Raw genomic sequence first — 13,169 nt, 5'->3', positions numbered from 1 at the left:
AATACAATCATGTTCAAGAATCTTTAGCGCTACACATCAAATGATCTACTCTGATTTCAATCAAGTAAACTACACAAAGGTCCCACTGACCTAGTCTTAGCTTCAGTGCAGCAAGCGGCCCTCCATGAAACCGAAGCAGCAGTAAGTCATGTGTCTCCAGACCCTCGCTTCCATGGGATATCGGACAGTAGGCCCAATGCATCCCCTCTAGCCCCTCAGAGGTTTTTATGTGACGAGAGAGCTGCAGGCTGGGGCCTATAGACCCAGGAGTCAGTTCTTCACTCACTAACCGCAGAGGGAGAGGCGAGAGTCCCACATCAAAGCACTGGAGCTCGCCTTGACCTCCGCCCACCATCAGCAGAGCTCCTGAAGGATGCCATGCTAGTACCGCCGGCACCATGGAGCAGGAGGCCCACTGTGAGTGGCCCGTCTGTGGGTCAAAAAGAACTACAGAGCAATCCTGAAGCCCCAGGAGAACCCAGCGCTCCAACGGGTCACGACAACAGATTATAGGTTTGGACATCAGGGGTAGAGGAGAGCTGGACAGATGTTGGAGATGTCCACGAGCACATTCATATACACAGGTTTGGACTTCAGGAGCCTGGGCCTCCTTGTACAGCTCAGACGTGGAGTGTTTGGCCTCTTGGTGCAGTTCCACGGTCAGGACATGGTAGGGTTGGGTCAAACTGAATCTGCAGTCTATAGGGTTCCCATCAGTTCGGACAGAGCTCAAAACCTGCACAGAGAGAAACAGGGAGGCAAAAATGAATGTAATTTAATCACTGAAGCATTTATTTTTTTCCAGAAAAAGTATGTGCATCTAACAGTTCAATTTAATTATAAATTGATTGTGCATGCCCTGTTCACAACTACAGGAAATATTTGGTGAAAGTTATTTCTGCTGAAACCAAGGGTTTACATACATTTTACAAATTTTGTCACAACAGACAGATAAAATTTTGTTCATGTACTTGTTTTAGTTCATATTTTAGTTCATCTACTTGTTCTGAACTGTAAAATATTTATTTTATTATAAATTTAACTTGTGGTGTTTTATTTATATTGTAGTACTATAGCTGGTAGAGAATAAGTAATGATGAGGAAAAAAGAGGGAACGAAATCAGGTAACAAATCAGATTCAAATGTCACCTATTTGAGAACCATATCTCAATGTGTGCTGAATTTTATAAAACATTATTAGAAAAGTTATGCGTAGTATGTAATTTGAGTGAAATGGAGAATGAATCATCTTAAAATAAATAATATAAAAAAAAACTTTGAGCGCCACAGCTCAATGTGTCAAAGCATGTGCTCTGCTACACCACAATTCTCAGAAAGTGGGTGACTAAATTATATTTCGAAAAGATATATACAACATAAGTCAAGGTCTGCACTCTGGAGAGAGCAGACCTTGAGTTACGTTTGATATAAGAAATAGGTCTTTGCACCTACAAAAGCTGGGAGAGCGCGGTGAGTGTTGAGATTGAAATTATATATACAAAAGTAATGACCCTTCGTAAGGTAAAACAGAAACGTATGATAAAAGCGGTCTTGAAGAACCACACCTAAACCAAAAGTTACAAACAGTTTGCAAATGTAAATATTCAGCATGGGCACCTCCATCCCTGAGACAGTAGAAATCACAGGCCCAACACACATGTTGAGCAAATTTGTTTGGAGATTTAACCTCAAAATGTGCACACAAACAGCTTAAAAAGTGTCCTATCAGACGGCAACACACAGGAAGTTGGGGTTTACCTGTAGTATGTGTGTTTCTAGTGCAGATGGTGCGGTGAGAGAGAGAGACTGAGAGCAATGGGCTGGCACAGTACCGTGGCGTGTGCGCCAGCGTAGGAGACTGAGTTAAGCGGGTTGCCGATGGTTTCTGTGAAAGCAGGGGATGAGTTTTTTGTCTTTTTTTTTTTTAGCTGTAATCCCCCCTGGGCCGACTCCCGCTGCACCCCAGGGGGTGAGAGGGGTTTAGTGAGAGGGCGGGAGAGGAGTTGCTGACAGCACAGAGGGGAGATCCGGAACAGTGCCAGATCTCCACAGAGCCAGGCCCCGCTGAGACACACCTGCCCCAGCCACAGAGGCCCCCATTCCGGGCCTGTCCACAGCTGGGCCCGGGCTCAGAACCAACACCCCACTGACCACGCTAGCAAAAGACCAACGCCCCAACTGCTTTGGCTAATATTCCGATAATGCTGACCCTGCTAGCACTAAGCTAGTCAAAAACTAGCTAGGGCTAGGTTGAACACCTTATCAGGCCTTTTTAAAGTGGTCAGCTTGCAGCTCAGGCAAGAATTTGTGACCTCACGAGGCTAATGCTTTGCTAACACCATGCTAGGGAATGCTACAGATACTATTCGGGCTAATAATACACACCTCTAAATGCCTTGAATAACATTGTGCTTCATTGTGAGTGTAAAATTGCAGACTAGAAGTGCCATAAGGAATTGCACAATCCTCACACTTGTTTATCCGGTTTAGTAGTAACGGATAGCCATAGAGAGAGAGCGCTAAGCTATTTGCCACGGTAACACTAAACAAAAACAAAAAGGTGAAGAAATAAAGGAGAGCCGGTTGAGAGGCAGTATGTTTGCCTCAGCACTGGGGGACATTTCGAGTGCCTTTCTCCCACCCGCCACAAAGGTTTTAACATCTTCACAGAGTGATCCTTCTTAAGACCTACATTCACACACACACACGCACACACAAACATCGCAAATCCCACAGCTGCCGCTGAAACAATGACAGATTCAATTTCACAAAGACAAACGGCATCTTGGTGAGTTGGGGAGGTTTGGGGGGGTGCAAAGGAGAGCGAGAAAGAGAGAGAGAGAACAGTGGTAAGTGAGTCTCTGTTAGTTATTGGTTTCAGTCACTGGTCAAAACTATTCTTTTCTTTTCTTCTCTTCTCTGGACTTTCTTTTGCAGCTTGAAAGATAAACCCAAAGAGGTCCAGCTGAGCAGCAGGCCTTGTTCACAGCAGTAGAGCTCTTTGAGCCAATTTTCCAGCTCAGAGAGCAAACAGTGAGAGAGAGGGAGAGAGAGGGAGAGAGGGGGACAGTGAGAGAGGGAGAGAGAAAGGGAGATGATGATGAAGGCAATCTATGAAAGTTCTTGCTGCTGAGTCTCCGCTCTTCTGGTGTGTGTAAATGTGTGTGTGTGTGTGTGTGTGTGTGTGTGTGTGTGTGTTTGCGTGCTACTCAGATGCTTGTCAGGCCACTGTGGCATGAAATCAACACAGAAGCATTCGCTCTACTGCACCTGCACATGCCCAAGAATTTAACCCGAGAAATCACATTCCACTAGGACCTTTTCTCTTCATATATAACATGGTCTGGAATCATAACAGCAGCCATGCACAGAAAAATGACAGAGATTGAAACCATTCCACATGAGCCTTCTAAAATCAAATCAACACTGACCGAGAGTCACTGAATAAGGAATACATAAAAAAAAATGAGGGGAATAAATTCAGCAGGACAAATACCTCAGTCAGAAAAGGTGTCTGTGTCCAAAAATGTGCATATATACACTACCATTCAAAAGTTTGGGGTTAAAATGCATACTTTTCTTCAGTAAAGATGCGGTAAATGGATCAAAAGTGACTGTAAAGACATGTATAATGTATCAAATATATTTCTATTTCAAATAAATGCTATTTTTTAACTTTCAATTCATCAACATATCCTGAAAAAAAAAGTAACAGTTTCCTCAAAAATTGAGCAGCACAACTGTTTTCAATAAGAAATGTTTGCAAATAAAAAAAAAAAGTAAATATAGCAACATTAGCTTATTATGAGCACTTTTATTGGGATGTAGTTTGACAATTTAGGTTGTTCTAGACCATTGTGGTCATAACATTTCCTCAACAAATTCCTTTAAAAAAAGTGGATGTCCCTGAATATCACTGAATCCATGGTCTATGAGTAAATTCTGAAGTACTTTTCACACAGGCCTGAAAACTGTAAAACTATTTCTGTTTTCATTCCACATCAGGTTGAAAAGGATAATGTGTATTTGGTTGAAGAAACAAGAAATGTGGCAATTTTAAATAAAGTACAGATGCCTGGTAAATATGCAGATCAAACGAATGAAAAGAGAAGTGTTCCGAGAGAGATAACAGGATATTCAACAACATCTAATGCGTACTGAAAACATAACAACAACCACCCCAATATGCAAAACAACTTAAAAAAAAAAAGAAAAAAGAAAAATGATATCAAATGCTTACTGAAAACATAACCAACTCAACATGCAAAATAAGGATATATACAAAAATTATTTTTGTTAAAATCATTAAATTCCAGGAACAGGGGAATTGATTATAAATGTTAAACGTTTGCATAAATAAGTGTGTGTGCACGAGTGTTTTTCCCCGTGTGTCTCTTGGCAGTGCTTATCTGCGAGGGGTAAGAATTAAGACCACATAGGGAAAGAAAGCGTACTTTTTAAATGCTGAAGACTAAGCAGAAAATGGGTTTAGCATGCAGATAGCAAACTTAACAAAGGGAACATATATATGAGGCAGAATTGATTGAAGTGTGTGTCTGTGCGCCGAGCGAACCGTTTGATTCACCGCTCGCGTCTTACATAAACTGCTAGCTTGATTTCACACCACGGATCTGAAAATGACAACAAACACTTTAATTAGAAACGATGAAGGCGAGAGACACTTTAATGTTTTCGAACCGTAGAAAAATGAGAGAGAAAGAGAGAGAGAGAGAGAGAGAGAGAGACAGAGAGAGAGAAGAAAATAAATAGGTGAAGGCCCAGGATAAATCCAGGGTTCATTTCCAACCAGAGCAATCCAGCGTTGCTTTATGCTGCCCCCCTTTTTAATTTTTTTATTTAGCAGTTTTCTACCCCTTGTTTGTTTTCATTTGGTGCATTTGCAATTGGAAACGGAGCTCCGTTTACTCGTCTCTCTCATCCCCTGCTCTGCGAGTGAAGATTTTGCATATGTTTAAAACCAGAGTACAACGTTGGGAGCTTAAGCATTGCTGGCTGAATTTTGAATCGTCGCCATTCAACATTAAACAGTGCTGATATGCACTGGAATGTAGAGATGGAGAAGTGGACAGACAGTGTTATTAGCAGTTTCTAAGAGCGCCTCATTTTTAACTCATTTAAAAAATTTCACACACAAGGAAGGAAGAGTACCTTGGAGATGTAGACTGCAGTCATATCAGTAGCCTAATAAAAGCGGTTTTATTTTACATGTTTTATTTTGTTTCACTGCATGGGGCTGCCATGATCACATAATCAGTTGAATACTAGTTACTTTATAAATAATGAAACATTATTACTGAATAAATTAAAACAATAAAACTACTAAGTTATTAATACTAAGTCCAAGACAAGATGACATTTCGTCCACTGTGATGTAAGCAAAAAAAAACAAGTGGTACATTTAAAAATAATGATGGATTGGTGTTTGTACAGCAGCTCTATTCTATATGCAAAATATTTCTAGAATCAAGAAAACATTTGTTTTGCTTTTTTTTTTTTTTTTTTGCACCTCCGCATAGCTATTGCATAACTGCAGACTCACTGAAGAACAGAATACATACTACAATGAAAGAGTGTCAGCTATACAGGAAGGGTTAAAAGGTCAAAGGTTGGCTGTTCATGTAAAAAAAAAAGTTCAAGTGAACAGTCTGCGAGTTACAGCAGCTCATTGAGAAACACAATGGTGATTGGTAAAGCATGCCAAAGAAAAAAAGAAAGGTAAAATGGGACAAAAAGACTGGGGCGAAAAAGGGATTGACAATCTTTCCGAAACCTTGAGCAGCGGAGCATTGCGAGGGCATTATTAAAAGTATTTATATTATTTAGGAGGTCACACCCTGGTTATTATCTGACCTTCAAGTCTCTCTCACATCATTCAATCTCATCACCGAAAAAATGTTAGTTCGGACAAGGATAAAAGGCCAACCCTGGAGCAACGTCAGGGTCTGCTTACCGTGAGTCCTGGTGTATCCGAGCAGGCGAGAAGCACCAGGTTGGCCCTGTCCACTGCACTAGGGACGGGAGACCAAGGCCTAACCTCCTCGTTACAGAGAGGCCACCAGCACACAGCCACATCCTGTGTCTGATTCAGCCCCACACGGCGCTCCATGCGCCGTCCTCCACCAGGTAAATCCACCACTGAAACCTGCGGAAGAATAGCAACCGTAAAGGACTCAGACCACAAAGCATCTATAAAACATGACCCCAACTCTTCTGCATAACACAATACAGCTGCATGCTGCTTTATTAACGTGGCCTGAGCTGCTCTGGGTAGCAGGGCATTGTTATCTTTTGTTGGGGTTTTTATTCAAATCATTTGAAATAGCTGCATTTGTTCTGCACTTGGTGAGGTGTTTGAAGGTAACAAGGTATTGGTGTGACTGCTAATAAGATCTCTAGATGCTTTCACTTTCATAAACCCCAGATTTGGACAGGTACTGTATTGTTTTCCAGTGTGGTAGGACTGAACCTGAATTAGATTCTGCAGGAAAATACAAAGGTAATTGCTCTATATCTTACAATTGCAAGTTTGTTTATCGTAATTATTACTTTATATCTCATAATTGTGAATTTATTTCTCATAATCAATATCTCGGATTCTAAGATACATCAGCGAATTTGTAGCACAGATCAATCCCAAAACCACCCAAAATTACAAATTTCGAATGAAGCGCAGGCCAGTGTTTTGCTGCTGACTAAGTCTGACTACCAAATTTCATTAAAATGAGCCGCGCCTGATTGAGACACAACTGCCGTTTGGCTGATGCACAAACAGCTTTAATCACTCAAGACTGTCTAGCCTTAACATAGACATAATAACTGAGGTATTCAAAACTGGTTCCTTTGAAAGGGCATTAAATCCACTTTCTGTTTATGGGACTGCAATAATAGTTCAGTAAGGAGCGATATTTCTCCTACACCGCTGCAACAACTCTATCTCATATCTGCGGCAGCTCATCAAATGCTATTTCAGCAGTTCTGGGCTGAGGTTTTAAAGTAGGGTTTTTTCCAGACCCTTAATGCAGCCCATAGTACGAATAAATGGCATGAAAATACGATATGCCTCTTATAGAGTCAGTGCCTATTCATGCAACATAATAGCAGTCATTTCCATATACTTCATTCTGAAAGGCCTTATCAAGAGAGCAAACACGGAGTCTCTCTTTATGTCAACAACTCTATCTGTGCACAATAGGGAGGACTAAAAATGTACCACAGTCTGTTCATGACAACAAAAACTGTTCATCATTTAACCTTGACCTTCACAGACTGTGCCCGTACAGACTAATCGTGCATGTTAAGTATCATCTAGCATGAAAATGATTTATATAAGATTAATAAATAAACAAAAACAAAGTAAACCAGTACAGACTGTGGGAAAATAACATTCATCTCTCTCTGTCTCTTTCTGCCCTCCCCCAAAACTTGATTCCCCATCTCGCCTGTGCTTGCTGGTCAGCAATAATCAGACCCTCTTTCTGGAGGATTAGGCTCAAAGCTTAGTCCAGTGGAGCAGGCAGTGGATGGGGCCGGCCGGGCTGGGATGGGGGGGGGGGTAGTGCCAGGAGGGAGGGCAGGGTTTGGGGGGGGGGGGGGGGGGGGGGGCGCGTACGGTCCTCCCTTATCAGAGCCATGCTGCTGGAGCCAGCCACACCGCAGGAGAGATTGCTTTCATACTCAGGCTGCCGTCGCAACAAAGCGCTCCAGTAATGCGATAATGTTCGGGTGCGGAGGGTGTTAAGAGCCGATGTATTTATGCATTGTGTTTAGTCCATAATCAGAGCCATCCAAATTGTGATCTCCGCAAACTTGGTCTCTGGCCCATTAAAATGAGGTTAATGCTTTCAAAAAGAAAATGAATAAAGATTTTTTTTCTTAAATTCCGTTATGAATTTTTTTAGACAAGTTGCTTTGGAAAGCTAGAAAATGAATGGGATGGAGAATAAAGAATGGAGCGATCACCTTCGTTTCCTCTGAAGAGGAGGAGATGGACTTGACCCCCCAACCCCTACACCACTGCTCTGCTAGCGACAAACTGCATGGCTGTGACCAATTTTACAGAGCGGTAATAATGGTCACATCTTACAATATAGATAGTACATCTTCTGTTCTTCTGGCTCAAACAGTAGAGTGTAGTGCTAGCAACGCCAAGGTCATGGGTCTGTTTGCCAGGAATCCAAGAACTAATGAAATATACACACTTTTTTTAAATACAATACAATTTTTTGAAAGTTCTTTAAAAATTTATAAAAATAAAAGAAGTATATTATGCTCAGCAAGGCTGGTTTGATTTGATAAAAACATACAAAAAAAACAGTAACATTGTGAAATATTACTACAAATGAAATAACAGTTTTCTATTTAAATTTTGATTCTGTGAAGACAAAATTTTGATTTGTTTGGCCAAAAAAAAAAATTCTTGAATGATTGTATGATTTTGAGATTCATCTTTCCACACTGAGGACAACTGAGGAACTCATATGCAACTACTACAGAAAGTTCAAATGCTCACTGATGCTCCAGAAGGAAAATCTATGCATTAAGAGCAGGGGTGTGAAAACCTTTTGAATTTGAAGATCAAGGTAAATTTATATATATAACATTACTGACCCCAAACTTTTGAATGGTAGTGTACCTTAAGGGCAATGTAACATAAAAATCAAATGTTATTATTATTATTTTTTAAACCATCTGTCAATCTGTCATCTGCAGAAATAAATGCATAAATGCAAATCTTCAGTTTAAAATTTAATTTATCTCTAAATAGAGAAATGATTTTGGTTCCTTCTGCTCCGATTCTAGCAAGACCTTTGATGTGGGAAAACAGTGTGTAATACGCACACTGAAAAACTGCTTTGTGTAGTTAATGCTTCTCAAATTTCAAATGATATTGTGTTTTAAAAAATATATATATATTTCCTTTTTTATATTTTATATTTGATATCCAACGGTCTTCCCTTTTAAATAAAAAATACCTTCAAATTTTTGAAGGTTTCTGTAATTTAATTAACAAAAATAGAGACAGAGGGAAGAACACATTTGTCAGGCTTATAGAGATGTACTGTCATAAAGGATGTGATCTCTCTATAAAGAGAGGAGTGCTGTATGTTTGGACCTGATGTTCCCCACAGGTGTGCATTAGAGAGGAGCTCCAGTAATCACAGTGTTACCTGTCCCAGCGGTAAAAGAAAGCAAGTAAAGCCAGGCAATTAGAGCTAAAAGCCCTGTGGAAAGAGCCAGACCAGCCTCATTAAAGCTTTTTAATTGAAAGCAGGAGAGGCTGTGCTGCCTTTCCTCCTAAAATGTGCTAATGCGTGTGCATTGAGGAGTGTGCACGTGTATGTCTTTGGGCGAGTGTTCAATAAATGTGTGCATAAAAGATATGTGCATGTGTGTGTGTTTGTTACCTTAATCTCTGCAGCTGTGAGTTTCTCCATGTGTCGTGCTAGCTCAGGTGAGCTCTGGTTCTTCCTGTTCAGGTAAACCTGACACACCTGACTCCTCTCCATCAGCGAGAACAGCAGGAAGCGATCGCCGATCACCGCTGAAAACCACAGAGAAATGTTAAAGGTTAAAACGCATATGACCTTGTGAGACTACAGGTTGACTACAGATTCATTCAAATGCTAACTTACCTCTTGTAGAAAAGCTTTTTGCATTTATAGTTAGAGATAATTATTTCAAACAATAACATCCCCCAAAATTTACTGGAACAAATTTGTGCATCTCTCAAAATATGTTTGTATTTCATGGTGGGTACTTTCCTTTCACTTGCACTGTTTACTCTTTATCCAACCTTCATGATGAGGACCTTTGGTCCCCAAAACACAGGTAAAGTCTGACCCACACATACAGAAATGAACAAAACAAACAATTTCCATAAGTGTCTGAGTCAGGGCAGTAGATGGAGAGACTAATAAGGAGTCACAAAAGAGAGAGACTGTAAAGCCTGTAGGGTATACAGCTTTCATGTTAAAGAGAGACATTTGCAGTGAAACTGTTGACAAGCTCTCCACACTGTGATTAGCAATTAACCCGCCCTTCCTAAAAAATTAATCTGTTTATGAAACCAATTAAACGGCAGAAAAATTAATACAAGCCATTCAGAGAAGCAGGTTTAGTTGAAGATGATATTCAGGGCTGGAATTTCCAACCTTAACAGCAATTAGAGACGGAATATCAGCGCTTCTGCAGTAATTATGAATCATCTCACATTCAAGCATAAAATGGGAGCTCATTTCAAAGGAATAGCTTGCTAAATGCAGTAATTTTGCCATCGATTTACCAAGTTTTACCTTAGCAAGTTTTCAATAACAATGGAAACATGCACATTTGCAAAAGATTTTGAAAAATGAAACTTAAACTGCTGATGTACTGTGCGTTAGAAAATGTCATATTTTTGGAAATTAAAAGCTTAAACCAAATGCTTAAACCAAAGTTTTTAGTTTAGCCACTTTAAGAGGCTCAAGAGTGATTTGGAAAAGCTAAATGTAAACGATGCACTCTACCAAATTAAAACTGATTATTTAAATGACATATTTTCCCGTTGAAAAAGAAAAACATGGAATACATGCTTTTAAAAGATTATAAAAATTCCAGAAAACATACTAATGTATTAGTGCTCCGTAATCATGGCCAAATTAAGGGAAAGATTCCGCGATAATCCTTCCAAAAAAATAAAAATCCAAATTTGTGTCCAGGGGCTAGTAAACAGGTTTTGGAACATGTGAGCAGCGGGTTAAACCAGAATAAATTGATAAATTCCTATAAATCTGCTTAGTTAGTTAATACTCCATTCCTTTAAAACATGTTTACAGCACTGTCTAAAACGCTTACAAGCAGTAATATTAATTTCTAGAAAAATATAATACAATATTCGATGATGGCGGATATTTTGGTTCTTAAATTTAGGTCATTATGTTTTGGGCATCTCAGTACCAAGATTTTTACTTAAAACCACTGTAGGAGTTTCTTATACTATACAAATATTCCCAAACACCTCTCTTGTCATTGTTTGGCTGTCCATATACACCTTAAAACATCTTAACCTGTGACTGTACTAACGAAACAGCTACAGATGCAGTACAGATCATTTGTGGGTCAGAAATGTGTGTCCTTCGCAACCAAAGGCTAATCAAAGTTTCTGATTTCTCTCTTTGTACTACAGCACTCACAAAGTAACTTCATCAAGGCCAGAACAGGTCTGACTGTGTGTGTGAAACTAACTGAATAAGTGACAGATGCAGAAGCCCTCCTGGCACCCCCACCCTTACACACTCTCTCTCTCTCTCACACACACACACATAATTACTCTGGTAATTAGGGGCTCTAGGGGCCTGAATGGCACTCTATGGGGGGCTACTAGGAAAAGGGAAGGGGTGGGCTGACAGAGTGAGAGAGCGAAACAGAGCGAGAGAGGTTTGTCAGGTATCTAGAGACCTGGCACAGAGAGCATTAGCCATATAAGCTCTAAACAATACATGATATGAGAAAATAATTAGCAGATTTGGGATAGTGTCCAATTTCACAAACCAGAAATAAGACAAGGAGGTATGCCAAATTCCCCTAAGATTCAGGAGGAACCTCGTCATGTACATGTGTGTGTGTGTGTGTGTGCGTGTGTGCTTGTGTCCGTGCCTTTCGAACTTCCTTTGGGAGCAACGGAAGAGGAAGAAACAGAAGGGACTGGCGTTCGTGACCTGTGGGTGTGCATGCCGCCCAGGCCCATGCTGGGAAAATGAGCAGTGAGTGAAATTGCAAAGAGAGGAGAAGAGACAAGAAGAGGAGAGAAAGAAAAGAAAAGAGAGAGGAAGGGTAGCGTGCAAGTGTGCTTTTACTCACCATCGCTGATGGTGTCAGCAGGTAGTCGCCCCACCAGCGTTCTGTCAATAGCCACCCGTTCGACCTGAGCTCCGCCCAGGATAAGGGTCACCAACACACCTGATCTCAACAGCAGCTACACACACACACAGTAAGACAGTCATAATGCTTCAGTCTATAAATATACAGAAAATTACATTCAAAGTAACTGTTCACACAGACAAATGAATATTGGTTCATATTCTGCCAAAACTTACTTTCTTCTGTGGAACACAAAAGAAGATATTTCAAAAGAAGTTTCAGTTGTTTGGATCAACATTATGAAAGTCAAAAATTTCAAGCTCCAAATCAAAACACTGATCAACACAAAACTATATCAAATATGGTGACACAAACTTCAAAAATCAATGAAGAACCAGTAATTGATGCATTAGCACCATATTTGATGTAATATTTCAAATAATACTGTAATGGCTCTAATTACTCATTTTATCTCCAGAAAAAAAAATAGAGGGAAAATTATGCCTTAAAAATATTTGAAATATCAAATATTCCCAAATTGTTTTCACATCAGTTTGGAGATTCAATTTGAAAATATAATTATGATTACAATTTTACACTGTGATTAACTAGAAATTCGCAACTAATTATAAACAATCTACAGCACTACTTTTAAATCACCTCAATGTCTTCATTTTTAGGGATAGAAGTTTGGGGTCCCGGTAACTTTCCATAATATGGACAAAAACAGCTGAAAGATATCTTCTTTTGTGTTTCACGGAAGAAATTAAATCAAACAGGTTTGGAATGACATGAAGGTAAATGATGGCAAATTGTTTTATTTTTAGGTGAAATATCCCTTTAAACATTGCTGGCTGATAACATTTTGATTGAAATAAGGGGGAATTTCATCTCTATATCATGTCAACAGGCGATAAAGTCTTCAAATCAGACTCTGCTGCTGTGCGGGAAAAACCATCTCTTACCACCAAAAACAATATATAAAAAATTAACAAGGTTTGGTCTCCCTGGCCTAAATCAAGCACTTTAGGTGCCCGAACATGTGTGCGCACGTGACTGAAGAATCCATCCTCACAGTGATGTGCTTGGGAAGGGAATCTTTTTGATCCCAGAGATAAATTCCCCAAGAGTATTTGACACAAACAGCCTGCATATGCTCATTGTCTGACCTCTGCTACACGAGCCAACTCATGCCAAGAAGGCCTGATGCCTGCTGGGTACTGGTGCATGCTGGGTAAGGTACCTGACAGCACTGTTTGCTTCTCCATCTGACACTCATGACTGGGCATGACTGCAGCAGCTCCTGAGAG

The 13,169-nt window shown here is 40.1% G+C and overlaps 1 protein-coding gene across 6 annotated transcripts in view; it reads right to left on the bottom strand.

The window, feature by feature from the left end:
• Nucleotides 1–13,169, bottom strand: part of wdpcp (WD repeat containing planar cell polarity effector) — a 95,668-nt gene that overhangs the window by 19,318 nt on the left and 63,181 nt on the right. For all 6 annotated transcript variants that reach the window (XM_079443215.1, XM_079443211.1, XM_079443213.1 and 3 more), the window contains 5 exons: nt 13,103–13,162; nt 11,860–11,974; nt 9,426–9,562; nt 5,972–6,163; nt 91–736 (listed from right to left, as the gene is read on the bottom strand). In XM_079443215.1, the coding sequence (XP_079299341.1) occupies nt 91–736; nt 5,972–6,163; nt 9,426–9,562; nt 11,860–11,974; nt 13,103–13,162 (1,150 nt within the window). The remainder of the gene's footprint in view (nt 1–90; nt 737–5,971; nt 6,164–9,425; nt 9,563–11,859; nt 11,975–13,102; nt 13,163–13,169) is intronic.

This window comes from Barbus barbus (assembly GCF_936440315.1).
Source record: "Barbus barbus genome assembly, chromosome: 20".
Taxonomy (NCBI): domain Eukaryota; kingdom Metazoa; phylum Chordata; class Actinopteri; order Cypriniformes; family Cyprinidae; genus Barbus; species Barbus barbus.
Note: the sequence above shows the minus strand (reverse complement) of the source record. Positions and strands in the feature narration are given on the sequence as shown.